The 26,528-nt window shown below is 39.1% G+C and overlaps 1 protein-coding gene across 1 annotated transcript in view; it reads left to right on the top strand.

Moving 5' to 3' along the window:
• Positions 1 to 11,299: 11,299 nt before the first annotated feature.
• The window catches only part of GADL1 (GAD like acidic amino acid decarboxylase 1), a 69,245-nt gene continuing 54,016 nt past the window's right edge, over positions 11,300 to 26,528 (top strand). Inside the window, exons 1-8 of the mRNA XM_009979733.2 lie at positions 11,300 to 11,470; positions 12,269 to 12,395; positions 14,082 to 14,172; positions 14,868 to 14,974; positions 16,407 to 16,522; positions 22,292 to 22,371; positions 22,487 to 22,541; positions 26,097 to 26,213. Coding sequence (XP_009978035.2) covers positions 11,321 to 11,470; positions 12,269 to 12,395; positions 14,082 to 14,172; positions 14,868 to 14,974; positions 16,407 to 16,522; positions 22,292 to 22,371; positions 22,487 to 22,541; positions 26,097 to 26,213 — 843 coding nt within the window. The 5' untranslated portion in view covers positions 11,300 to 11,320. The remainder of the gene's footprint in view (positions 11,471 to 12,268; positions 12,396 to 14,081; positions 14,173 to 14,867; positions 14,975 to 16,406; positions 16,523 to 22,291; positions 22,372 to 22,486; positions 22,542 to 26,096; positions 26,214 to 26,528) is intronic.

The raw sequence follows: 26,528 nt of genomic DNA, 5'->3' as shown, positions 1-26,528 counted from the left end.
CCAGCGGCGCGGCGGCCGCCGGGGCGGCGCTCTCCCGGCCGGGCGGAGGGGCTGCGGCTCGGCAGGGCGGCGGGGAGCGCTGCGCGGGGCGTGCAGCCCCTTCCTCCGCCGGCTTCTGGGGGGCTCCCGGAGCCTCCTCGCCACGGCTGCCGCCGGGCCCGGGCAGGAGAGGGGCCTCGGGGCAGAGGAGGGAGGTAGGGTCGGCTCGCTGCCGAGGTGCGGGAGGGGTAGGGCTGCTTTCGTGGAGAGCTGCCTGTTCGATGTCTACCTATAGCCTCCTTTTGTGAAGGTGCGGCGGTAATGGAGCCGGAGTGGTTTAATAAGGCATATAGAGTTTGCAACGATTATTATAAAAAGCATCGCAGCACAGTATTTTTGTTGAAATAAATGATCTTTAAAGAGTGGTGCCTTTTATTATTTTTTTTTCCCCAGGCACCAGAATAAAACAGGTGTGGCAGTACAGTGATTTGCTTTGGAGCAAAAGGTCTCGGGAAGGGAGAAGTTAATCCTGTTTTTTAAGTGTATTATCAAGTTAACTTGTTTACCTGCATTAATAGGAAAGCCTTGCATTGTTATGTAATGAAAAGTAAAAGTTGACCGTATGTTTATGAAAGGTGGGAACATGGAAGATCTATGGCTAATACAATAATAAGACTCTTGTAGGAGCTTGGAAAACAAGAAGAGACCAAGTTGTGGTACCCTTAGGCTTTTAGGTATGCCATTATTTGCAAGGTTAAGAAATGAGGAATTTCTCCATCTTGTGGGTGGAAACTGGTTGCTAAGTAAGAAAAAAGTATTTTCAGATGGCCGTCTGTCGTGTCCCTGTTGTGTTGCTCCCCCACCGCAAGATCAATAGTCTTGATGAGAGTTTCTCCACTTATCCCAAATTTGAAATCTCTTACAAAAACAGTGAAAAAGGCTTGGGATCTATTAGCTTTCTTTTAGTTTTACCCTAAGCATGGATAAGACACTAAAAAAGTTTCTACTTCCGGGTTGAGCAAGTCTCCTAGCTTGCCTCCAAAAGTTCATTCTCTTGCATTCATGGATGAGCTAAGTCGTTAGCACTCTATTGGTGGAAAATCTCCAAACAAAAATAATATATCTGAAATTGAGAGAATATAAGAACTCTAGAAACTTAATATTTAAGGACAATGATTCTCTTAAATTGCTGTAAGTTGAATGAGCTTTGTAAAGTTACATGACGACTCTAGCATGCAGTAGATGTGTTCTAGAGTGCACAGTAGCTTAAGGCTGTACTGTACAAGTAGCAGCAGCTCCAAAAGTGATTCCCTTCAGATGCATCTTATTTTAATATCCTCTGCCAAGACAACACCACAGATAAGCCTCCAGTGGCCACTGAGACAGAGATCCTGGTGTTCCCTTCAGCTGAGTAATAGTGTTCTTGTTCAATATTGCCCAAAGCATGCTACCAAAAGTAAAATTTTCTTCCAAAACTATTGACTTGTGCTGATAAGACAGAATGAGTCTAGTGATAATACGATCCCCACCCTCGTTGCTGCAGGTTTTTCAGTCCCTCTACCTTCTTCATGAGTAGCATCTATAATTTGTCTACTTTCTTCTCATCATAAATTCTTTAGTCTCCCTGTCCCTTCTGCTTCCCTTTACCTTTTGTGACTTGCTGTGTTTTCTGTCTGATGAGTGAACACTTGTGGGGTGGTGAAGGAAGTTGGGCTGCACTGTAGCCTTCGCAGGGGACGTTGGGTGTAGCCTGATTATTTTTGGATTTAGGTGATTTGGGATCTGTGGAAAGATTTTGCTCGTTATTCAGAGCTGTTGGAGAAATGAGGCTCAGGTTCTTGAAGTGGTAAGGTCTTTCCTGCCTCCTGAAAGCTTTTTTTCCTGGCAAGTGTGCATCTACACTGAAAACCAGAACTTTCTGGCCTGGTATGTGCGGTCTTTCTCCTTTCAGTTCTGATTTTATGTGCTCTTAGCTGGATCTTGTTATGGTTGTATGGGAAAACATGTGGTAGGGAGACAAAGACTGAAGGGCGTTTGCCTGTTGCAGCAGTAGAATTGTGTTTGCTTTGCACAACTGGAGCAGCTGGCAAAGTGGACATGGTTGTAGTGGAGACTTGGCTATGTTTCCCAGTGCATAGAGTTATCTTCGCAGTGACTGTTGTGGCTGTGAATGCAGTGGGAACACTCGAGTGGTGATACTGATTTGTAACACCCTTAATGTATCTGAAAGTGAGGACTTGTGAGGTTCATCTTGTTTGTTGCTAACTGAGCCTGATTTCTCTGACATCACCACTGTCCACAAGAGCAGCCTTACTGACTGTGCAGGGATGGGTAAGATGATTCTTTAGGCTATGTCTCCCCTAACACAAAGGATAGCAAAATCCCATGTGTGAGTGGGGACCAAGTTGTAGATTCCTACTCCTAGCTGCAGAAACGGGTGTCGACTGCATATGTCCTTCAGTCATTTGGCATCAGGGTAGCCTTCCAAGGTTGTTTTGGCAGGCAGAAAGCCTGGAGAATTCTGTATTTGGAGAAAAAAAAAAGGTGAGATGTTCCCTTGTGGGGCATAAATGCTGAGTCTATTGGAGTCTCAAGCAAGTTGTTACTAGCTTATCAAGTACAGCAAATAGAGGTGCAACTGGAAACTAGCAGAGGAAGGGAGCAGCCAGCATTTATGCAATGTGCTGCTTTTTAACTTCTGAATTGCTGGCTGCTCAGTGTGTAAATGTTCAGTTTGAGTTGTTACGTGGTTTATATCAGCCAGTAGACTGGGGAGATGACTCAGCAAACATACATTTCATGTAAGATGTTGCTGTCTTAAACGGGTGTAATGTGAAGCATGGTAAAATATACTGGAAGCTAGAGTGACTTTAAGGCTCTGGTAATGTGACACTCGGGTTAGTATTTTGGTCAGAGCAGAGGGATAGACTCTCTCCTGTGTCTTAAAATCTGATCTGATAAAAAAGGTACTAGGATCTTTGCTAATATTACTTCATCAGAGGAGCGGAAACATAGGTTTGCAAGAAATGAAGTCTGCATCAAATAAAGCTGTTCTGTGTGAGTGCATTTGTTGCGCTTTAAAATAAATAAGAATTTTCTTGGCAGTTAATGAATGTTTAGTGAAGAAGCTTAATTTGACATTTGAGTTCAATAAATAATTTTTCTTTCTTGATTAAGGCATCTTTTAAGCTGTCACTTATATAACCAAGAATTCTTACTTTCTAATGCATTGGGAGATCTTGTTGCATACTGACTGATTCAGCTGCCTAATAAACAGTTTAGATTTCATGTGCCTTAATTTCCCTGCCCTTGATTATTTCAGGCAGCCTGCTTCTATAAAGATCATTTGTATTTCCATAAGCATGTATTATATGTTCAAGATACCAAAAATAGACACATTGAAATATATATCTTTGTATTTCTCTGACTTTCCCCCTGCCGCAGTCAGATTTGGGGTAGTGAGTCCTAATGCTCATCTCAAATGTTTACAGAAACTACCTCTTCAGGCTTTGCAAAAATCAAAAGTTAAATTTCTTATGACCTTTTTTTGCTTTGTCTTATGTCACAAACTGTAGAGGTTGTTGGAGGTAGTCGTTTGTAAAGCATTGACAGCTCAAGGATACTCAGCAGAACATGGCTAAATTGGGGTCATTTCCCCTCTTTTTTTTTATTCTTCAATCTGGGCACACAGGTTACCTTGTTTTAACGTTAATGGGGTTTATACATGTGCAATGAGAGAATAATAAATTTAAAAGGCAAATGGTTGTTGCTTTGTGGCATGTCAGTGGAGGCTGCTTCTGTTGACAATTATAGTCAGGTGTAGCCTAAAGGTATTAAAAGTGACTTTGACCTTGTTCAAATGTATGTATGTCCATCTCTATTCCTGTTTCTTGAGAATATGTGATCTTGATTTTTATTTTTTTTTTATTTTTTAATGAAAAACTTGTCAAATTGTCAGCAAGTAGAGGTGTCTTTAAAGAAACCGTCACTGAACCAGAGGTTTTTCAGTGCCATAAATATGATGAGGAAAGTGGTTCTTAGTGACCAAGGTCTTTTGTCAGCGAAGTAGCAATAACTCTACAAAGCAGCTGGTTAAATCTAGATAACTTGGGAGAGCTTTTGGCTCTAAAGCTTGGATGTCCCTGCCCTTTGTCACATCTCACCTTATGTAAGCTGAAAAGCCTCATAAATATGATCTTATCCATTGGAAAATGTCAGGGTTTCAACAAGAAAGGTTGTCTCATAAGTGGCTTGGTGTCCCTCTGCTAGTTACACTGCAAAACATCTCGTGTCCTATTGAGCTTCTTAAACTCTTTTTTCTCAAGCAGACCTACTGCATTGTTCAGGGCTTATTGAGCTCCCTTTGGGGCCAATAGATCATGTTAAAAAGCTGCCTGAAGGAGAGAGAGCAAGCAGCAAATGTGTTGTGTACCTGGTATTTGGTTGCAGTGCTGATGGTGATCTCAAACGACTGATTAAAGTTTTCGCATGGTCAAAAGAAACCAAAATAAGTTATCTGTATTCTGCCTTCCTTAGAGGAAAAATGGAAGGCTGGGGTCACGGATGCAGTCAGACTGTAGGAGGTGTGGAGACTCTGTTTGGTTCTCTTTCGGCTGCCTTGCTGGGGCAGGGATCAACCTAGTCTCATTGGTGAGCCCTAGCATGCATAGTATGGTCAGATCTGTAATTCTTTCAGGCATCATCTGGGCTGCTGCCCTCAAAAAGGACTGCCAGTGTCTTCTGCTGGCACTTGCCATGGTGTGTTGTCACCCAGCAGCTTGGCCTCTTGTTGTTCAGGAGTAGTTTCCCAAAACCACATAGGAAAAGCAAGGCAGGTGTGATCTGAAGTGATATATCCAGAGCTCTGCTGGGTTTCTCAGCTGTGTGACTGGTCTCTGCTGATCTGACTGGCAACATTATAGTGGTCTGTTCAAGGCAGCTTGCTCTGTTTTGGAAGTGGATTAGCTACTTTGCTATAAATAATATTCTAATCAACTATGAATATCTACATAGGAACTAGTTCAGAGGAACTAGTGGGCTGAAAAGTTACATCCTGATTTACTATGCACTAGCTTCCACGTGTTAGTAACAAAGGGCGTGTCTCAGAGCAATGTTGTAGACATGAGTTAGTGAGCAGTAATTGGAAATCCTTTGTAGGAAATAGAAAATATGGAAGTATTTATGATGTTAAGAAAAAGTGAGGAAAAAAGTTGTTTTGACTGTAACTTGAATGTAGAGGTAAAACTTCCTAAAATGAAATTTAGACTTTTCATCTATTTTTACATTTTAACTTGCATTGAATCCCAGAAAACTCAGTTTTAGAAAATTACTGCTTGCTTAGTTGATTTTTGAAAAACTGGGTTTAAAAATTGTTTTTATGTTATGACTAAAATTATAGTTCTTGCATGAAATTACAGGCTGTCATGGACTCTTGTTGCAGGACTTCCATTTGAGAAAAAAACACACAATTGTATTTTCACTTTTATTTTTTCCAGTGGGAAGCAGTGAAATCTCAGGGATTCTTTGTATTCTATATGGGTCACACAAATATATTTGTCACTTCTGTCTGAAGTCATGTTCCTGAAGTTGTAAACTTTGCTATCCCATGCACGGTGCCTGTGATAGACTTGGATGTTGCAATTTCCCCCAGAAAAGGAACGTTCATTAAATGTTCATTATCAATGTGCAACTTCAAATTAAAATAAAAGCCATTTTGTTTCTCAGATGCTTCCTATGCTGTTGGCAGATGTTAAAAATTAGAACATGTGAGCTGAGAGAATCTCACTGGGGTCAGGGAGATGGGATTTCCATTTCATAGTTGGCATCTGCTGTTTCTCAGTTTCTTATCAAGGTGAATTCCAATTCTCCACAGCCTTTCTTCCTAATTGGAAACATTACAACATGAATCATTCCTGCAGTTACTTGGTTAGGGCATTGAGAAGTCATTATTAAATATGAACATCAATTCCTGAGGTTTGGCTGCATGAAAATTCCTGATTCTTGTTTCTTAACTTTTGTCTGCTTATTTTATTTTATTTTTTTAGCATATCCTGCCTAGTACTGTTGTGTATAGCAAGTGCTTGGCACGCAGTGAATGGGCACAACGTCATGAGTGTCCAACTACTAAAGGTGCCCCTGAGGACTCTGGAAAAGTCTCTGAAAGCAGAACCTCTCTTGTAGCACAGACCTTGCATTCCCTGTCTCGTATTCATCACTGGGGCTCCTCTCCAGGTTTCTCTCTCTCCTCCCAACCTTTCCTTTCGGAACGAGAAAGAAATTCAGGTATGGGGTGGAGAATAGGACTGTTGAATGTTGCGCTGTTGCCGTTCAGCACTAGCAATGTGCTTAAAGAGTCTATTGAAGGGCCTTTGAGCCCAGATAGAAGAGCTTTTGCTTTTCTGGCGTCCTGCTCTATGAAGGTCACGTTTGCATTTTCACAGTTGGAGGATTCCTGTGTGCAGGGCACTGTTGCAGACTGTCTGAAGGGAAGCATCCAACTTGTTCCCTGTCCACAGGCCTTGTCCATAAACCTGCAAAACAGGAGCATGTGGTACAGGGGCAATTGCACGAGCTCTACCCTACCTGTGCCTACTGTTTTTTCATATGGATGGCTTTCCCAGGATACCAAATCATTTTGTGTACTGGATTGTAAGAAACTTGCATCTGGTTTACTTGGCAACAGGCCTGGGAAATCAGTTTACTAAGAAACAGTGTATTTTGCCTTAAAACTTCAGTCATAGACACAGAGAAAGCAATGGTCAAACAAATAAGTGTGTCTTCAAAGATTATGTGTGCCAAGGGACTCAAATAGCTGCATAGTATGGGACAGGTTTGTGTTTTAATACTTTGATACGCGATACAGCACCACCTTAATCCATTAAACATGGTGGTGTGGAGTCTTGGCACTGAAGTTCACTTGTTTTCTTTTGCTGAACACACTGAAAGAAAATACTGAGGTCTTCTGAGAGGACGATGACTAGATCATACAGGATGAGAAATTTAAAGTTTGTTTCTGATTAATGCTGACAATTATTACAGCATTTGTTACAAAGCAGAAATCAGCCTTTGGTCAAAGCCAGCCTTTTGCATTCACTTGAACAGTCAGTGGTGCTGGTACAATGTAAACTGAACAGGTTTTGGCCCTGGCATTGAAGCACAAGCTAATCCTTCACAACCACACCCTTCTGTTTCTGCCTTTTCCTTGTGAGCAGTAAATCTTTCTGGTCGTTTTATTCTACTCCCTCAAATGTTGTCAGACTGTGCCAACTACAAGGCTCCAGTTTCTTTTGGTAGTGCAAGAATTTAGCAGTGAAAGTTTCTATATGTTTATGGAAACACAGATGAAGCTTTTAAAATACTTGGTAGTGCTTACATAAAGATATAGAAACATCTGAAAAATGTTTATTTTTCTGTACATTATTTCAGCTCCAATTAATTTATGTTTCCTGCTGGGAAAATAATATTGATCATAAAAATGAAACGCTAGTTGGAAACCCTTAGGCTTCTGTAATAGAATATTTCATTCAGGATGAAATGTGAGAATTATGGGCTTGAGTGTGCTGCTGCTGAAGCCAGTGGCTAAATGCCCAGTTACCTTTAATTGGAGCAGAATCGAGTCTTCTCTTCTGCAAAAGAGAAATCTTGCACAGTCAATAATCCTTAATCTCTGATTTAAAGCACTTCCATTTGGTAAAGTTTTAGTGCTCTTTCAAGCCTGGAGCCATTTGGCTGAAGTTGCATTTGATATGCTTTCTGGAAGTCTGTTTTCTGAGTCTGCTTAAGAGTCTGTTTCTGTATTCTTAAATAGAAAATAGTATATTTATTGCAGCCACATCTCTAGATTGTTTCCCTATCATGTTTGAAAACAAAAAAGGTGTGTGTGACAAAATACTGTTGCTACGAAGTGGGCTCCATGTGGAACGCTTTCCCTTAGTGCAATAGGGTGTGTTTGAGGCAGATATGTAAAAGGCCCAAAATTCTTGGAAAATAATGTTTTGAGCATTTGGAGTATGATTTTTTAATATTTTTTTAAGTGGCAACATGAATTTTGGGCTCATAAAGATAGTGTGTGTGTTTCTTAGCTTGGATGCTGAGCTCTGAGAAGGTGTTAAAAGCATGCTGTTTAACTTGGGTGCTGTGGCATAAAAAGTGAAACTTGAATCTTTCTGGAGGTTCACCCATCTAAGACATAATAAATTGGCCATAGAATCTTTTAAAAAATGTGTTAAAAAGAAAAACAATGTTATGGAAATTCAGACTTATAATCTGCTTAGTTTTCTTCTTCAAGGTTTTTGCTGCAACCAAGAGGAAACAAATTTATTTTTCAGTAAAGAAGAGCTTCGGATTCTCATAAGAGCTTCCAGACAGTTATAAGTAGAAGATTAAGTATCACAGGATTTGCAGTAAAGTCATGAGGGATGGGAATAGTATATATATCCAACAATGGCTTGCAAAACCTGAAGACATTTACCTCAAAAAATGTGTATGTTTGGGGCTTGATTTAGCTGCTGGTTGTGAAACAGTTGCTCGTATTAATTTCCAGTAATAGTCTTACGGTATATTCCAGGGCAGAATTTAGCTCAGCAAGTTCAGATTGAAATGGTAAGTGATAACAAAAAATTATTGAGAAAGTGGTAAATAGTTGCAAGGCGTATTATTTCATGAAATATAATGTGGGCTAAGTCCTGAACTCTTTCCTGGAGCCTTACATAGGTAAATTACTGTTGAAGCAAAGGTTCTTTTCCCTCCCTTCCTTCTGACTCTGCTTTGCCTTTCTGTATCACAGACTGTGACTGAGGTTCCACAAAGATGTGTTGGGCCTAGGGGTAGGCTGTTGCTCACTTTCCAGGGGATGCATTCTTCCTCAGGCTCCACAAAGTGTCCTATGGAGACTGTAAAATTGTCTGTAGAAAGGAATAGACCTACTTCAAATAGGGAACAGTTGTTAGACCCATCACCCAGCCCCCTAAAGATCTGGTAGAATAAGTAATGTAAAGTTCTGCTTTTGCTGTTCACAGAATCCCTGGAAGAGATCATTGCAAGGTCACAGAGGTACTGGTGTCACATCTATGTGCAAAAGTATCAGAAATAGGGTTGATGGAGTTACCAACAGAAAGCTTTTGCGCAGCTCTGGTTCTAGCAGAGACTTGAGAAGTGGAACAGAGCAAAAAAAAAAAAAAAAAAAGAGTTGGTGAGTTCTCTTGCTCTGCCGTCTCTTCATTCTGTAATGAAAGGAAGTGCTAACATCTGTGCTCTGTGGTAGATACTAATTTCCTATAAAGTTTTTTCAGATCCTGTCCTCTTTTCCATAGAAACAAAACACCTTTGACGTACATGGAGATGGTAGCATCTCCAGGAGATGGCAAAGCTGAGATTTTTTCTTTTTAAGGCAGCTATTTATGCATTAAGTAACTAACTCTTAATGAAAAAATAGCTCCTGTTCTGTCTGACCAAAGACCTGGTGCTGTCCAATTCCTTGTTAATATTTGATGTTGTAAGTCTTGTAAAGTGGACCTACTAGTTTGTGTTTTCAGAGAGAAGGCTCTAAGGCTTTTTCAAAGCTGCAATTTCTGTACAGTGCCTCTGCTGTGATGTGGTGGGAAGCATGATGAGAATTGTCATTTTTGATGTCTGTAATTTTCCCTCTTTGCCTGTTGAAGATAGTGTTTACCTGCTTGTTCTGTATCTGTCCCACAAGAACATTTATGCCTTTCCTGTAACAATGTGCTGAAGGTTACTCTGTTCAGCGAAACTTAGTATATTGCCCTTTTAAATTAAAAATAGAAGTAATTTCAGAAATGCAGAGGGTAGGGATCTCATTTTTGTCATCAGTGTTATGGGAAGCCTGAGGTTCCACCCCATGTTAGAGTTTGATCTTGTTTGTCATATCTCTCCTGATGTGTAAGTGAACTGAATAGCTTCTCTGAGTCATCAGTGAATAAAAGCTCATGGGATTTACAGAGTTTCTTTCAACAAATGGACCTCAAAGTCATCCACCTTTCTAGGCAGCATTGTTGTTCTTCTGTATCCTCCTGCGCATGACGAGCTGTAATTACGATAAGTATGATGAATGTGTCAGACTGCAGTGTCTGGCAGTCTTCTGTAAATTCAGTTGTTTGTTTAAACCTGTGAAAAAGCTACCTTTCTTCTGTACTTTAGAACTGAAGCAAAAAGTAAAGCAGAAGATAAAGTTGTTTTGGGCATAGAACTTTCTCCTGCGTACATCTTTACCCTTCCACCGTCCTCACTGTAGCTGAAGAAGACCCTCCAAGGCAATGCTGCCTGGCTTCCTAGGTCTTAGCTGTTCTGGGGTGAGATCAGTGGACAGGTGCTATCTGTAAACCAGATAATTTGGATATGATAGATACCACCTCTGCGTTCAGCACTGTACTGTTTCATGTGTCTGTTTCCTTGATATCTCCAAATGTCTCACTTTCGTCTTCATCCTCACGTTGATTAAAACTGTAGTCCTGATCTTGCCGTATGAAATCAATACATGAAATAGATACATGGTTGTCACTCTTGGTCAGCGTCTCGGAAGCATCTTGGATGTGTTTTCAGAAGTAATGTAAAGAAGGAAGTAGCAATGTGTTTATGGAACACATCAGGAGAGTATGTCTTGTGGATAAGTGAAGGGGAAGAAAGAGATCTCTTATTGAAGTGAATAAACAAGATAATCTGCACAGCAGATTACTGTAATTAGTGACTGAGGGCACTTAATAAGATAAGGGCAGAAAGGAGAGGAGTACAGATATGTGATACTGACAGCAATCTCAAAAGGGTTTCTCTTCATGGAGTGAGGGTCAGTGAAACACTTTGCAAAGGACACAGAAGACTGAGAGCAATAGGACTGGCTGGTGGGAAGGGGCAGCATAAAGATATGGGAAATGAAACTGGAAATTATTTAGTGAACAAAGGGGAACAGGAGGGATGACATGTGGAGGGAAACATTTTCAGCTAAGAAAAATGCCAATTATCTTGCACTTTATTTCTGTTTATCCAGCTGTATCATGTTCTAGGCCAGAACTGTATTTTCCTCTGTGTTTGGAAGGTGCCTTGCATGTTTTTGTATGCTACAGAAAGCAGTGGATACAATACAGTAGGCTATTATCACTTACATAATGACAGTCTAGGTTTGAAGTAACACATGTTGGGGTTTTTATCTGTAAAGATTCTTTCACCAAAATCTGTGATTTCGTAAATGTGAAAAGTCCATGCGAATTCTTTTTAAGTTGACTAAAACTTCACCAATGAAGAATATTTTTTAATTTGTGATTTAGTTGTCCAGGCCTTGCTCTAACGGTGAGTTATTTATCTTACAGTTGGTATTTGCAAACAGGAGATGCTCCAGAAGAAGAATGCTGTTTTGGTGGATGGGGTCATCTTAAATGGTCCGATAATGGACTCAAAGGCAGGAGAGAAGTTTGTGGAAGAGGCCTGTAAGATTATAATGGAAGAAGTCATCCAGAAAGCTGATGATGTAACAGAAAAGGTAAAACCACAGAGTGTTGTTGAGAATTTGTAACAGAGATAATGAACAGTGAAGCAATTTTTTTCTAAGTTGTTCTTTATTGCACTTTAAGTAGCCTTGCTTCTGGTCTGTGCCTGCCTCTGAAATAAAAAGACAGCCTTCCAAATTAAGAAAGATCATACTATAAAACCTTCAATAACATAATTAGCATACATATTTGCTAGAAAATAATGAGTTTTTTCATCTCAGAGTACAATGGTGACTTTCTTTGAGATGACAAATGGGTGCAGTGTTTTTCTTGTTTGGGGTGGGGGGGAGTTATTTCTTTTCTTCTCTGGGGCACTGACATTGGAGAAGGAGGAACAGGGCGTGTGGTGCCACTGTGAAAGGGTAACATTATGAGATTGCTATGGGTTTCTCAAAACCCCTGCTTAACAGGCTGTATGGGATGAGGAGCTGAAAATGAAACATGCTTGCCTGTGAGCATGCACTGATTGCTCCCAGCCCTTGGCAGAACAGCAACTGAAAATGCTTTGACTGCAAATCCCTAGCGAAGGACAGAATTTGACCTGCAGGCCTGTTGCTTTTCTGCCTTCCAGCATTCCCCACTCTAATTTTTATGGTCAGCAATGCCCGAGACTCAATCAAACCAAGATCGCAGGAGACTGGTTTACCAGAGGTATTTTCTGGTGGTATGTTGCACCAATGGGCAGTTTTGTGAAACCACTGCTGAACGTGGTGCTTACCTTGTACCTTTATAACCTCTTCCTCTTGGCTAACCTGTTCACTGCTGGTGTCTCCACCCCTCCCCATCACTAGGTTTGTGAATGGCGAGCCCCCGAAACACTGAAGCAGATTCTTGACCTGGAAATGAGAGACACCGGAGAATCTCATCAGAAACTCTTGCAGCTCTGCCAGGATGTTATACAATACAGCGTCAAAACCAGTAGGAATGTGATTTTTGTATGCTAACCTGGGAAGAGAGATAATGTTTACAAAGTTCTGTCACCTTTCGGGAAACCGGGGGTGTGAATGTTTGTTTTCTGTCTGCCTATACAAGTATGCAAACATTTGGCTGTTTCCATTGTTTGACTGAGTGCTGGTCACCATAGGTTTGACTAAAATGTGTAATCATGGCAAACTAATTCAAAACTAAGTCCTGTAATGCCATTGACATTAATAGTAGAGACTGTCATTTTGAAGTCTTGTGAAAGTCACCTAGACAGGTATGATAGAACAGTCTAGCAAAACAGGCAGGAGAAGGACCTTCATGTGTGATTTCCTGCTGTCTGAGTGGTGAGGAATGGAGTTACTGTCACTGCCCTCATATGTTCTTAGTAACGATTACTCTACATTTATGATTGTTCTTTATGAACAGTAGTCTTATAGGGTGTTGATTTGCCAATAGGCAGTAATTCCCATTCTAGATACTGTGAGAAGAGAGCCTGCAGTGTTTCAGAGACAGTACACCACATCTCTGCAGGACTGGTTCTCAACGGCTGACCTTTCTGCAGCGTGTGTAGTATCATTCAGTCCTAGCGAAAAGGGATGAGCAACATCTGTTCATGAGATAGTGCTGTGGATCAGTAGCTCAGGATTTCAGATGTGGCATAGCTTAAGCTATGTTTTGGAAAGTGAGAAGGACATTTGATATAGTCAGTTGTGCATTTCCAGGGCATGTTCCCTCCTACGGTCACTGTTGCTACAAATTAAAACCATAAAATCGTTTCGAGAGCAAATGCATGCCTTTGAAAACCACAGAAAAGTAGCAATACTGATCTACAGGGGGAGTGCACTAGTAGTATGCAGATATAATTACTGAGTTACTGGAAGGTGTTCTATTTATCTTTTGCAAAATGCCTTTAGATTTCCATTTGTTACTATGTCACCTTTGAAAGGATATTGTATATAAAAATAGGCTGTGCAGATACTCTTTGATCTAAGTATAAACATTTACTGAAGCCCTAGATATTCTATAGATGGAGCCATACTGTTTACCTGGCTTTGCATGTGCTGTGCTATGGATTGAAATTTAGGTGGTCATCCCAATGCTGAACTGACTTGTGTTTACAGTCAGCAATAGGATAGAATTTTCTCATAATTAGTTATATCTCAGTGTTTCAGGACATGTAAACAAATTCTCTTAACTAGTAATTTGAAGCCTGCAGTGAGTTTTTCCATACTATTATACTACCTCCCTCTGTCAATACTGAGACTTTGGTGGGAGCACAGGCACTGCTGCCTGGGACTGGAAGGTTCCTCTGTTCTACTGCTTAGCAAAATTTGACTGAAAATCCATCATGGCCTCTCAAGACCACTGTTAAAAGCCACTGTGTATACTCAGTCGTCAATCCCTTTTCTTTTTTTGATTTGTAAAACTTGTAAACAACTGACATTCATTCCATGCACTACTTACATCTCTCAAACCTTGTTTTGGGACCTGAAAGTGCTTATTAAATTTACTTCCAAAGGATTGTCTAACCTAAGAAAAGGACAGTAAGTCTAGAAAATACTGAGAGAATGATGGAGTGAATTGTGGTTTGCAGTCATCAGCATTCAGCTGAGAGGGCCTCTTATATATTCTCCTTTCATGTATATCCTGTCACTCCTTGCTTTTCATCTGTATTTTCAGGTCATCCAAGATTTTTCAATCAGCTGTATGCTGGAATAGATTATTACTCGTTAGTGGCTCGTTTCATTACAGAAGCACTCAACCCAAGTGTGTAAGTGTAGTTCTTTGTCCTCTTGATGATGAATTAGCACGTTTTTTGGAATAACGGGGTTTTTTTTGCTTCCCTTTCTGTTTTCTGTTTTCAGCGTAATGGAGGAGGTAGGTATTTGCAGGAATTTAGGAGAGAAAACAGTTTGAATTGGCTGAATAGCTCACCAGAAATTTGTCTAAGCTGATGAGGCCTTTTTTCTAGTTCGTGAGGTGGGGCTTAAGAGGAGAGATCTTTGTTTTAAGCACTTTTAAACCTAGACTTTTTCTTTTACTTGGTGCATGAAAATGAATTAATCAGACTTACTCAGTTGTTCAGTTCCTTTGAAACATGCTGCACACTCCAACACAAATGGTTACCTGTCTCCTGTTTACTTGCAAATGTAAAGCCTAAACAAAAAGTAATTGTTGCTTACAATAGATCATTATAGCTGAAATTTAAGCTTGTGACCTATATTAAAAACAAACTCTGATGTAATACTTTGAGGGTGGAAATGTCAACGTGATGCTGTCAGGAACTAAGCAATCCCTCTACTGAGTCAGATTCATAGTGTTTTTATTTTAGGGTTTTACTGCTGATAGTGGTCAGCAACTGATATTAGGGAAAAGTGCAAGAAACTTTTCTCTAGTTTTAGCAATATTCTGTGGCATGAGCTCTGTAGTGTTAATAGCAATCATGATGCTTTTATTTTTGTTCAGATATACGTATGAAGTATCCCCTGTGTTTCTGTTGGTGGAAGAAGCAGTCATCAAGAAAATGATCGAGTTTGTAGGCTGGGAAGGAGGTGATGGCATATTTAATCCAGGTAGGAACAGTTCAGATTTCAAGCTGAGTCATTATAGATCAACTAATACAGTAATTCCATGAACGTTGGATTCATATAGAATATTTGAAAATGCATGCAGCAATCCAGTGATGCACACGTACACAACTATTTCATCCAGGCTTATTCGTATGTGTTTCTAGTAATAATTTGGTGAATCTGATCAGATAGTGAATGAAAATAGTTCTATGTTAAATATAATTATGTGGAAATTAATTGTTTGTAACTGAAGCCCTTCCTGACCTTATTAACAACAATACCAACAGCCTCATTGGACTAAGTCAAATTGATTGACAGACAGGGAGCTGTTTTACGAGCTAGACACCAACCCGTGCTGCCTGAGGGCACTGATCTGTGTATCCTGCCTATAAGCCGTGGGAGTCAGAGCTTATCATCTTAGTGAGAATGTCATGATCTTAACTCCTTTGAGTTCTGATAGTTTTTTAAAAAGTTGTGATCAGGCAAACTAAACAAATATTTCTAAAGGTTTTTGATAAGCCACGGTTTTCAAACATTCTGTAAAGCAGCGTTTCAGCCCACTGTATGGAAACAAGCATAATAATATTAGTCCACAGATTATTCAGGTAACAAATTATTAGCCTAGATGTGAAGCTTCTATCTCATTTGGAGAGAGAAGAGAAATTAAATGAGTAAATGGATTTAAACCCTCCTTCCAAAACCAAGTCAGTAAATCTAGCCTACATGTGAGTAGTAGAAAAGAAATAAACTAAAATCCCCTAAACTTAAAAAAAAAAAAGTATATTAATGATGTGGAATTTTTTCCCCTCAGATTTGATGTGTATTTTCAGTAGAATCCTTGCTTTTACTGCAGGATTGTTTAATTAAAACTTACTGAGATACTGCCAAGAGAAATGAATTGTACCTTTTTGTGCTAGTTTTATGTAAGGCTTTTTCTTGTTATTTTGCTCCTCTAAGTGAAATAACCTTTCCAGATCTTACCTTGCAGATCTTCCAGTTTGACCTTTTTTTTTTTTTTTCCCTCCCATAATACTCTGAGGCATGCTTGCCGGAGAGATCTCCTAGGCTCTGTATGGTGCAGCCACAGCTGAGCTCAGTGCAGGCAGCTGAACTGACACTGCTTCAGTGTAAATGGGAAGGAGCTGTTGCAGGGTGTTCTCTGTTGAGAAGGGCTCTGTTGGGGCACAGTTCTTATTCTTCAGGAAATATCCCCAAAGAGTATTCAAACCCGTTCTGTTTCCATGCATGCTGCAGAGCCCAAAGTTCCTTTTATGTCTGTAGGCTTTTGAGGAGGATAAAAGCTATGATGCATACATCTATAGGCTAATTCTATGTTGTTTTTTTTTTTTTTTAAACTCCTGATAGGTCAGGCACTCAGACAGAGGACAGGTGTAGGATTGTGGCTAATATGATATTTGTCTATCTCTTTCTGCAGGTGGCTCTGTTTCTAATATGTATGCTATGAACTTGGCAAGATACAGATTTTGTCCTGAGATAAAGGAAAAAGGGCTTTCAGGTTTGCCAAGATTAGTCTTGTTCACTTCAGAAGAGGTAAAAAGCTTTTTGAATTTTCTTTTTCAAATTTTATCGTTTGCATATCTGATGGGGCACTGGTACAGTACGCTTGTCATCGGTGTATGATATGGAATATTTGAGCTAAGTGGAGAAGTCTGATGGTAAATTTCCCTGCAGAAGCTTCCTTGCTTGCAGAACACAAACACAGATGTTCCTGCTCTTGGAAATTGCTGATATAAGAATAGATTGTAAGTGGGGCAGACCTGTAGCAGAATGTATGTGGGATGTTGTGGAGGTCTGCAGCATTTGATTTCCCACAGCATAAATTCCAGCAGGAATCATAGGTAGGTTTTGGATGTCAAAGTTTTTTTCCTGCAGGTTTAATTTGTACTAAGCTGAGCACTCGTGGACCTGTGAGACGGCTCTCTGCAGCTTCCACTCTGCCCTATGTCTTGAGTACAGATTGGCTGTGGTAGAGAACCAAAACCACTGTAAAGCATTTTTGAAAAACCTACTGGATCTTTAGACAGTTCTTCTTTAAATGATTGAAAATATGTGGCTAGTGTTATAGTGTTTGAATAATACCTGTCTAAACTGCCTGTGGAAAATTGAGTTATATTTATACATTTATTCTGAAGCTAATTTTTTAGGGGCTTTTTTGTCTCATCTGTCCCTCCAGCTTGAAGAGTTTATCATTTGATTAGTACAGAGTTGTTATTAATTCTGACTCCACTGTATAAAGGTCCCAGTGGAAGTGAGAACCTTGTTGTACTATGGAGTATATAGTTAGTAGAATAATTTTTGCTCTTAAGTTGATGCTTCAAACAGTTTGCAGTGTAAATAGATGAGAGAAGCTTATTTTGAAGAGGCCTGAGGGATGAAGACTTTACGTAAGTTGTCCAAGACAGCACATATATTTTGGAACGGAATCCAAATGTCCCAAATAAAGGGATCTTTTTTCCAGGCAAAATATATATAGCTTTTTTCTTTCTGAAAAATGTGTATATGAAATGACATGCCAGTTCGTACTTAATCCGTCATGTTAGATCTTAAAAATAGCTAAGGAGGAAAAAATGAGGTTGAAACGTGTTCCTTTAATGCTTTTGAGATGAAATGCATAGAATTTTTATCATGAAGTTGCAGGATTTCAATGCAAGATTTAAATGTAAAGTACACTCTCTTACTCCAGAACAAACAAGAATTTAATTTGACAGAAGAAATTTTATTTGACTCACAGAATAAATTTATTTTGATATCTTTGCTTCACCAGAAAGACTGAAACCATAAAAAATAGAACTGACCATTAAAAATAAATTGGTAAATTATTTGTAAGGCAATGCTTTTGATCTCTAATACTTTGCTTGATTGACAAAACCATGTTATCTTTTGCACTCAGCAATCACTTGCTGTAAAACTGCAAGTTTAGTAGCTAAATATGGAGACTATTGTCTAAGATCTCTATTATTTATTTGTGAATATGAGAGAGGAGATAGGCATATTCATGTATCCTTATTTTAGATCCACCTGTACTGAGTCCAAGTTACACTACCTTTTAGAATTGTATTTAGTTCAGATATGTCATATTATTGAGAATATATTTAATAAATGGCGCACACTGAAAGTAAGTATGTAAGTGCTTGTGTCACACACTCTTCATTTTTAATTATTTACTTTTATTTTGAGCCTTTATATTTTTAATTATTTTTCTGGTGTCCTGGAGGAAATAGAGCTGTTTTGCACTAGTCAGGCAAATGATTGGAAAAAAATGATCCTGGAGAAGTTAACAACTTGTGTTTTTCTTTGAAGTGAATCAAGCAAACAGTATTGGCACAGAGAAGCTGTGAGGCTATAATGAACTGAGAGTATTGATAAGGAGTCAAAACACATAGCTGCTCAAGGCACTTGTGTCATTTTAGGGCTTGACTTCCACACTGTGTTCAAATGAAATTATCTTTGCCTTGAGTTGCCAAGTCCCGAAGTTTCAGTCTGGCACTTGGCAGACTGGAAGAGTTGCCTTGCTGTAGAGCGAGGGAATGCACAGACTTGTCAGTGACTTAATTTTATGTGATCCGGGGCTATGTATTTTTTTCTATGTTCTTGGATAACATGAAGGTGTGCATTAAATGCATGGCCCACCCAAGGTCTTCACATGCTCTGTTTGGCCTTCAGGAACAAAATGTTCCTGCAAGTAAAATGATTAGCTGCTTAAAATTACGGTGATACGCAATGAACTCCATAGTTCTCTTGCTGGACCATTACAGAGTGATTCCTCTGGAGAGAGTAGCAGTAGTAGAGAAATTGTTATATCCCACTTTCTTGAGGGATGATTTGTGGCTCTGTAGGAGTTGAATACAGTTGTACTTAGCCCACTTTTTTATCGCTTTTCGCTATTTGAGTCCCATCTGAACTTTATTCTGACCCAAGAATGTGCTGCGTTGATCTGAAAGGTAGAAATCTGCTAAATTTGAGGTAATTGAGGGTAGAAGAGGATGTGTAAACGGTTGAAATGTGCATGCTGATATGAGCAGTTTTTTTAGATGCAATGAAACTAAATTCCTCCCCAGTGCAACTTGATCATGAAAGTAATAAAGTGAGAGAACACAACATTAACTTGCCTTGTTGTCCCCTGTTGAAATTACAACAGACAAAAATGAGTAATAAAACAATCTCATAATAATGTAATTGCTTTATGCAATCATATTTCTAGGAAACTTTTCAACATCAAGAAAATACAAATTTATCTTCTGTTTTAATGAGCACAGGGAGAAGTACCTTGTCCTTGCAAATGTTGTTAGGAGAAGAAAATTATGTCTAGCTATAGTTAAAACAGCGCAGCAGCACATCTTAAATGTACTGTTCCAATTTGATCTTGTGCTCAAAGGCATTAATTTCTTACTGCAGATGGCTACAGATTTAATAATGTGTCCAAACAAACAAAACTTCAAAAGCCATGGCAAGAGTAATCTGAACTGACAGTATTTAAAATTATGACTTAAAATTGCTTATATAGCCTAGGTACAAGTAATACCTTTTATCTGGATATTTCTTTCTATTTTTTTGGAAAGTGAACTATGAACAAGTGGATTGACACTTGTGACCGGAGTTGCTAAATGTTCTCTGGTATATTTTTTTTCTTAAAATGATGTGGTATAATTTAGCCTAATGGCTTCTAGTAATGAAAGAGGGAAAAAAAAAAAAAAGAAATTATTGTAAGATTTCAATCAATATAACTGAAAACTACTTTTTTCATCATAGAAAACATATTCCAAGCCTATGTAATAGTATAATTCTTGTCCCTTTTCTGTCCTACTGAAGACCCAACAAAATTTTTCAAGAGACACAGGAGTACTTGTGGAGGCAAGAAATAATGTATCTTGCAGCCTTTTTTGTTTTGATATTCCCTTTGTTCTTCTCTTTCCTTCTGCTTTTTTGGTATAATCTCTCAGGTGCTCAAGTCTCTTTTATCTTTCTCCCGGTCTCCTGTATAATTTTTGATAATAAAATACATGATTTAGTGATTGACTGTTTACTAGTGTACTGAATTTGCAGGTCTACTGCTTTCTCAGTTTGGAGCAATCTGATTATTCCTGGTGATTCATACCTTGCATTTGAACCTAATGGATAGAAATCAGTGATGGAGGCAACTTGTACTTTAAGTGATTCACTAATCAATTGAAAACATCTCCAAAGTTCTACTGAACAGCACATAGCCACTCTACAATCTTTATTACCATTATTGATGTAATTTGATGTAATGTAAGACTAATTATCCACCTATGTGTATTATTACTCTTGTAACAGGCTAAATGAATGAGCCCTAAAGGCTTTGTGGATGTGTCATGCTACAAAATTAAGCTTTCTTAAAACTACCTGATGGTATCAGGTAGTGTATTTGTATGCCTTTATTTAAAAAGTGGGTGATGGTGGGGGAAACAGTTTCGTCAAAAAGAAAGAGCCCTTTGAGATGATCCATCTCATCAAAATAAGTGTGACAGGCTTTAATACCCTTAATATATTCATACCCACACATTAGAATGTTGTACATTTTTCATAATTATGTTCTGCAGTAACTGCATTTCTGTGAACTCTCTGGAAGAAAATGGAATTAATTAACCACCTGGCTTCACCTCCTGTATGAAAAGTAACAATTCTAGACGTCTTCACGGTTGCTAGAGTATGCGTTCATTTTAACTCTTCAGTAATAATGTGAAAAAGCCAGTTTTATTTTTTGAGGAGAGCAGTGGTAATCCAAGGCTTGGATGATCTTGATTCTGAGAAGAACTGTGTAGTCCCATGAGATGCTGCATACTCTCAAAACTAACTCCATTGCTATGAGTGGGTAGGCGTTTGGCATGCTGCAGGTTATTCAGAGTGGTTTTGATATCTAAAAATATATTCAGATTAAGAAGGTTAATGGGAATCTTGAATTCCCAGGCTGATCTTGAAGATGGATTAAGCTGAGATCAGCATACTCATATTCTGGAATAAGACAAAATGTTCTTACGCTGGAATAACAGTATCCACAGTAGAGCAGGTCTTTAGAGAGGTGAATGTTGGAAATATGGTAAGATATACCTTGAATATTTATTTAACAGAAAAAAAGCTTGTAAAAAGTACAGAGTGGACTGTAGGCTTGAGTATCCTTCTCACGAGAGCCATTTTACCACGATCTGATGGAATATGCACCCATTTCTAACATCCTTGGAGCAGGTGAAGGGACTGCCTCCTTTACTCTCACTTCACATGTTTTGTACACTAATGCCCCTAATTCAGTCCAAAGTGAGAAGTGGGCTGTACCTATAATCATACAAAGATGCCCCTCTGATAAGACCCAGCTAAAATTCTTTGCTGAAATAGTAACTTCCTTTTCTGGAAAATGTAGGCTGGTCCAAACTGGAGCCTTTTGCAAAATCTGTATTAATTTTTGAAGCTGTACTGAGCCTTGTCTAAAGTCTGCTTGCTTTTGTAATGGCTTCTAAAAGCCACGTTCATGTGAACAGCCTTGGTAGCTAAACACCAAGGTTTTTATGTCCTTCTGCAAAGACAGGGTTTTGAAAGTCTTGGAAATCCCAGTTATACCACATCTAAAGACTTTAATAAGGCTTGAGACTTGATCTCCTTGATCCTGTGAACAGTTACCGGATCAGGCCAAGGGTCAGTTTGGCATAGAATCCTGTCTCTGGCAGTGGATGACAGCTGATGTTTAGAGAAAGCATGTAGAAAAATTACAAGGATAAAGTGGTAGAGGCTTTAGATATATCACAAGATACATATTAATTAAGAGTCCAGTTTCCAAGGAGCAGTGCTTTTGGACTTTCAGACCTATAGATTGCTTCTAGGCTATTGAGTTCAATAGCCTTTGGACCTTTCATCTCCTGCATTTCCTAACTCTTACACTCATCAATACTTTTGACTCAGTTTTATTAAAACATTTTGAAACAGTAATTCTTACCAGATGACACTTCAAAATTTCTATTTTTCATTCTAATGCAGAACCAGCTTTAAAAAAATCATATGGAATAGAGCTCTTTATTTTTTCAGCCCACATTTTAAACATGGTGCACGTCTTTTTTTGTCTTATTTTTCCCAGTCTTCAGTGTGTGTCATTAGCTGTTAAATACAAGATGGTCTTGGTGCTGTGTAGCCTTGTAAGTTTGCTTTTTGTGTTAGGATAGATTGTTGTCATATCTGTTAGCTGCTGTTAAATTAATTTTAGTGTCAGTGTCACTGTTCCCTATGCTAAGGAATTGATTTCTTTCTTTTAATTGCATACTTCCTATTTTTTCATGCCTCTTTCATTTACAGTGTCATTACTCCATGAAGAAGGCAGCCTCCTTCCTAGGAATTGGTACACAGAATGTCTACTTCATCAAAACAGATGAAAGGTGAGCAAGCAAAAGCCAAGCCTGTGGTCTCTGAGCCTTTTTAAAATACAGTAGTGCTGTACGTAACCAACCTGTTTGAATGTAACTGAAAAAGTTTTAAATCTGTGTCCCTTAGAGGTAAGATGATACCTGAGGAACTGGAGAAACAAGTCCAACGGGCCAGGAAAGAGGTGAGAGGGAGAGAGAGAGCATGAAGGAGAGAGGAGGGGAGTGTATGTAGACTGTGTGTTTGTGTCTGGGTGAGAGGAAGGAAAACTAAGAGTGAGTAAAATCTTAAAAATAGGGCAGTTAATGTACCAGCATCTACCAGTGTCTTTCTTACAGGTGCAATCCGTTTGCCACAAACTTGTGTAACAAGCCAAGACTTCTGGGTGCTACGCTCTTACGAGGGAGAAAAATTCCACAGGGTGTTTACTACTAATGAAAGTCCTGAGTACAACACTGCTCTGAAGTATTTAGCACATTTCTTCTAGGATTTCTTTTGCCCTTGATCCTTTTTTAAATGGATGCAGCATTTGTTTTCCTTAAATGGTAAATGAAAGCTGTAGGTTTTTCAATTAATTACAGCAGCTGTAGCTGTTCAATCCTCTGCAGTGAGCAAGAAGTGTAACATGGGGCTTAGTCTCTGCAGTGAGCAAGAACTGTAACATGGGGCTTAATCTCTACAACTATCATACAAGCCACAAATCCTAAATTTGGTCCTTTCTAATATTGTAGCAAGAGTGCAGAGATTCCGTCCTGTGCTTCGTTTTCCCCAGGGACTTTGCTGAGTAGAAAGTCGAAGGCTAGCGTTTGGAAATGTACTGATGCATTTGGACAATATTAACATACATTCCCACATCTGTAAAACAAGCACTTACTATAGTCAACATAATTTATTTTAGAGAGCTTGGAGGGCTGATTGCGAATTCTAAGGCACAGAGCATCTTCTTTTGGCTTGGTTAGCTCACCTTGTTTCTCACTTCCGGTTTGTGCATAGAATCGTAGAATGGTTTGGGTTGGAAGTGACCTTAAGGATCATCTAGTTCCAAGCCCCCTGCCATGGGCAGAGACATATTGAGAGTAGTAGGATTCAGAGCTCAGCCCTTAGTCCACTATCTGTCAATACCAAGCAACTAGTGCAATGTTCATGGTGTGGATGATGCCTACCATGGAATCCTATCTTGAGAAACCTACTTTTGTGGCTCGTAGAAAAGCCAAGCCAGTACTGTCCTGTCATGCACTAGCACAGCCACAACAGCTTTCACTAAGATTTAATTTAGATACATCTTCTGCCAACCATCCATCTCTTCTTTGAGTTTCATGCTAGATAGCATAGCTGTTGATACATGGTGCCCTAATGACCTAGCAAACTCTCGTTTGCCTGTTTCTGTACTTTGCATTATCTGTGGAAGACAACCTATATTTCACTCATTTGAGCAAGCTGGCAAAAAAAAAAAAGGAAATAAAGTAGAGCAGGAGGAAGCAAGCTGACAGGAGAATGAGCTCTTTGCTCTTGCAAAAACAGAATTCTTTTTTGTTGATGTAATAATAATTTTAAAGGTTCTTTGAAAGAAATCCTCTGGCATTTATGATTTTTTAAAAAAGGTCAACCTCAGTATGGTGCTCTGCAATCCAAAAACAAATGTTCTATATTAAAATGCTCTGCTTACATGAGAAAATTATTTCACTTGTGTTTCAATGGAAGTTACAGATATATTGGAAGGTTTTCATTTTGTCAGAGCTTCAGTAAGTGTGTTTGTCCTTGATAAAGTGCTACTTTACAACTTTTACAGAAGGACACTTCAGTGAATTACAGTAAATATTCTGATGACTCTACACAACAGAGGATGTATTTGCTAGTGATTGGAGCATGAAATGATCACTGACTATGAATAGCAAGTCTCCTCAAGCCTCTTTTTAGAGAATTTTGTGAGGAGATTTATTTAACTATATTGTCAAGAAGAATGAAAATTTAAATCCCTTCTTTGTGCGAAAAATGGTAACAATCTTTGGAATTCGTAGAGATCCTAGACTTGTCCCCATATTCAATCATGTTACCTACTGGCTGCCGGGAGACCTTTGACTTTGATGTAGCTGTGGGAGAAAGTTGGTGAGAACGCTAACAGAAACTAGGTGTAGCAGATACATCTTTGCCTCACTTGCAAGTATTTTGGACTTGAGCTGCAGGCTGGTTTGTAAGTTTGATTGACTTTTGTGGTAGGTTGTACTAGGAGTGAATGACCAAGAAGTGAATTATAGGCTGGTAATTCTTTGTGAAAGCATGGGACTAATTTAAATTCATTCCAAGATTACTTTTCATTGCTTTAGGAATTTGTAAAGAAATTTTAAAATACAAATAAATCATAATTATGTACCAGTCCTCTACACGGTTAAAGAAGTATGAAACTTTTTTAAACGTGAATCGGGCCTGTCTGTCTCTAGTAGATGTTTAAAAGTGGCAATGCTTTGCTTTTTTTTTTTTAAAAAAAAAGATCAGATTTCAGCTGAAGCGATGATGCATAAAAGACTTGTATGTAGAGTTTGATTTTTGCAGCTGATATCTGATTTTTGCAGCTGATACCTGATTTCAGTGAAGCTCCACTGAGTTACATCAGCGGAGAGACTTACATCATCTAAGAGATTTAATTCACTGCAAATGAACTCTAGGGATTCCACATTATACAATTTAATAACAACTTTAGTCCCTCTTCAGTAACTGCATTGTCATGCTGCAGGCCAGGTGCCGAAACATGCCGAGAAGTTCCTTCATTATGTATTTACCAGCAAGTGAGACTGCACAGTCATCGCTTGGGTTGATATCTTTTCATGAAGTTTTTTCAGACTCCACCCATTATTTTTATTGTTTCATTTTCTGCTCCTAAGTAGGCACAGGCACATACACCTGCAAGGGTAGGTGCCAGCTCTTTATGTCGCCTAATCTGCTGTTGTAATGGCACCTCTGGTATTAGTTGAATGGGAAAACAATAAGCAAAGTCACTGAAACCAAAACAAGTGGCTTGAGGGCTGTCTGAGACTGCAACCGGACAATAGTTTTCTTTATCCTACCTTCATAACCTTAAAACTGTCTGAGATTTCCAGTGATCTCTCTCCTTCAGTTACCACCTACAGACCTTCTTGTTTTCTAGACCGGAGTAGGAGCAAGGGAATAGCACTTTGCTGTAGACCAGGCATTGGGGTCAGGTCACTGTGCGTGTTGTGCCAGTGCTGCCCGAGGCAAGTTATGTTCCCTAACTGAAGGTTCCTCTTCACCAGGTGGAGAATAGAGGCACTGTAGAGACAAGGCAGGTGGAAGCCCGAGGGGGATGAGCCCTTTCCTTGCATGGGGAGCCTGCTGGCAGAGCTCGTAGCTTTATTTTATTTGGCAGAATGGCAGCAAATACGGTAGTAAAGTGTGGAAGACTGAGAAATTAAAATCCCTGTATAAAGAGAGATGTCAAATCTGGTATGTTTTGATCTTGACAAAACTAGCATCTGTCAAAACAGTCTGAAGCTGGTGAAGTCTGCCTTGGGATGGTGTTAACTGGAAATGGAAAATGCGCCTTTTTTTTTAAAAAAAAAAGAGTCAGCACTTTTAAATGCAGTACCTTCTGCTGGGAAACTAAAATGTAGACTGTCGCATCTTTATCCTACATTCCTAGACCTCTTTATACTTTAGCTCTGCATATATGCTGGAGGAAATGAGCAGTGCAAATGACAATTTCTTGTTTTGAATCCTGTTGCAGGGGTCAGCACCATTTCTTGTCTGTGCTACAGCAGGCACAACAGTGCTGGGAGCATTTGATCCTCTGGATAAAATTGCTGATATCTGTGAAAAGCATGGCCTCTGGCTTCATGTTGACGTGAGTTTGTATACTGTGTAGTTTTGTTTAGCGTTGCTTTTTTATAATTGCTGTTTTTCTTTGACTGTTGATATTTCTTTGTAGAACTAAGTTGGGCTCTAATAACTTTTTTTTGCATAGAGAACAGAAATACATTCTGATTTCTTTCTATTTTATGTGCTGAAAAACAGCAAATAATTTAATTTTGACAAGCAGTCAAAGCTATTTTGTTATTGTCAGGTTATATTTCAAAATGATTTTAAAATCAATTTCTTCTTGCTACCTCCTAAAAATGCTTCAGGGTGATTATATACAAGTATAGTTTCATATTCTTTC

The sequence above is a fragment of the Tauraco erythrolophus genome, chromosome 7 (genome assembly GCF_009769465.1).
Source record: "Tauraco erythrolophus isolate bTauEry1 chromosome 7, bTauEry1.pri, whole genome shotgun sequence".
Classification (NCBI taxonomy): domain Eukaryota; kingdom Metazoa; phylum Chordata; class Aves; order Musophagiformes; family Musophagidae; genus Tauraco; species Tauraco erythrolophus.
Note: the sequence above shows the minus strand (reverse complement) of the source record. Positions and strands in the feature narration are given on the sequence as shown.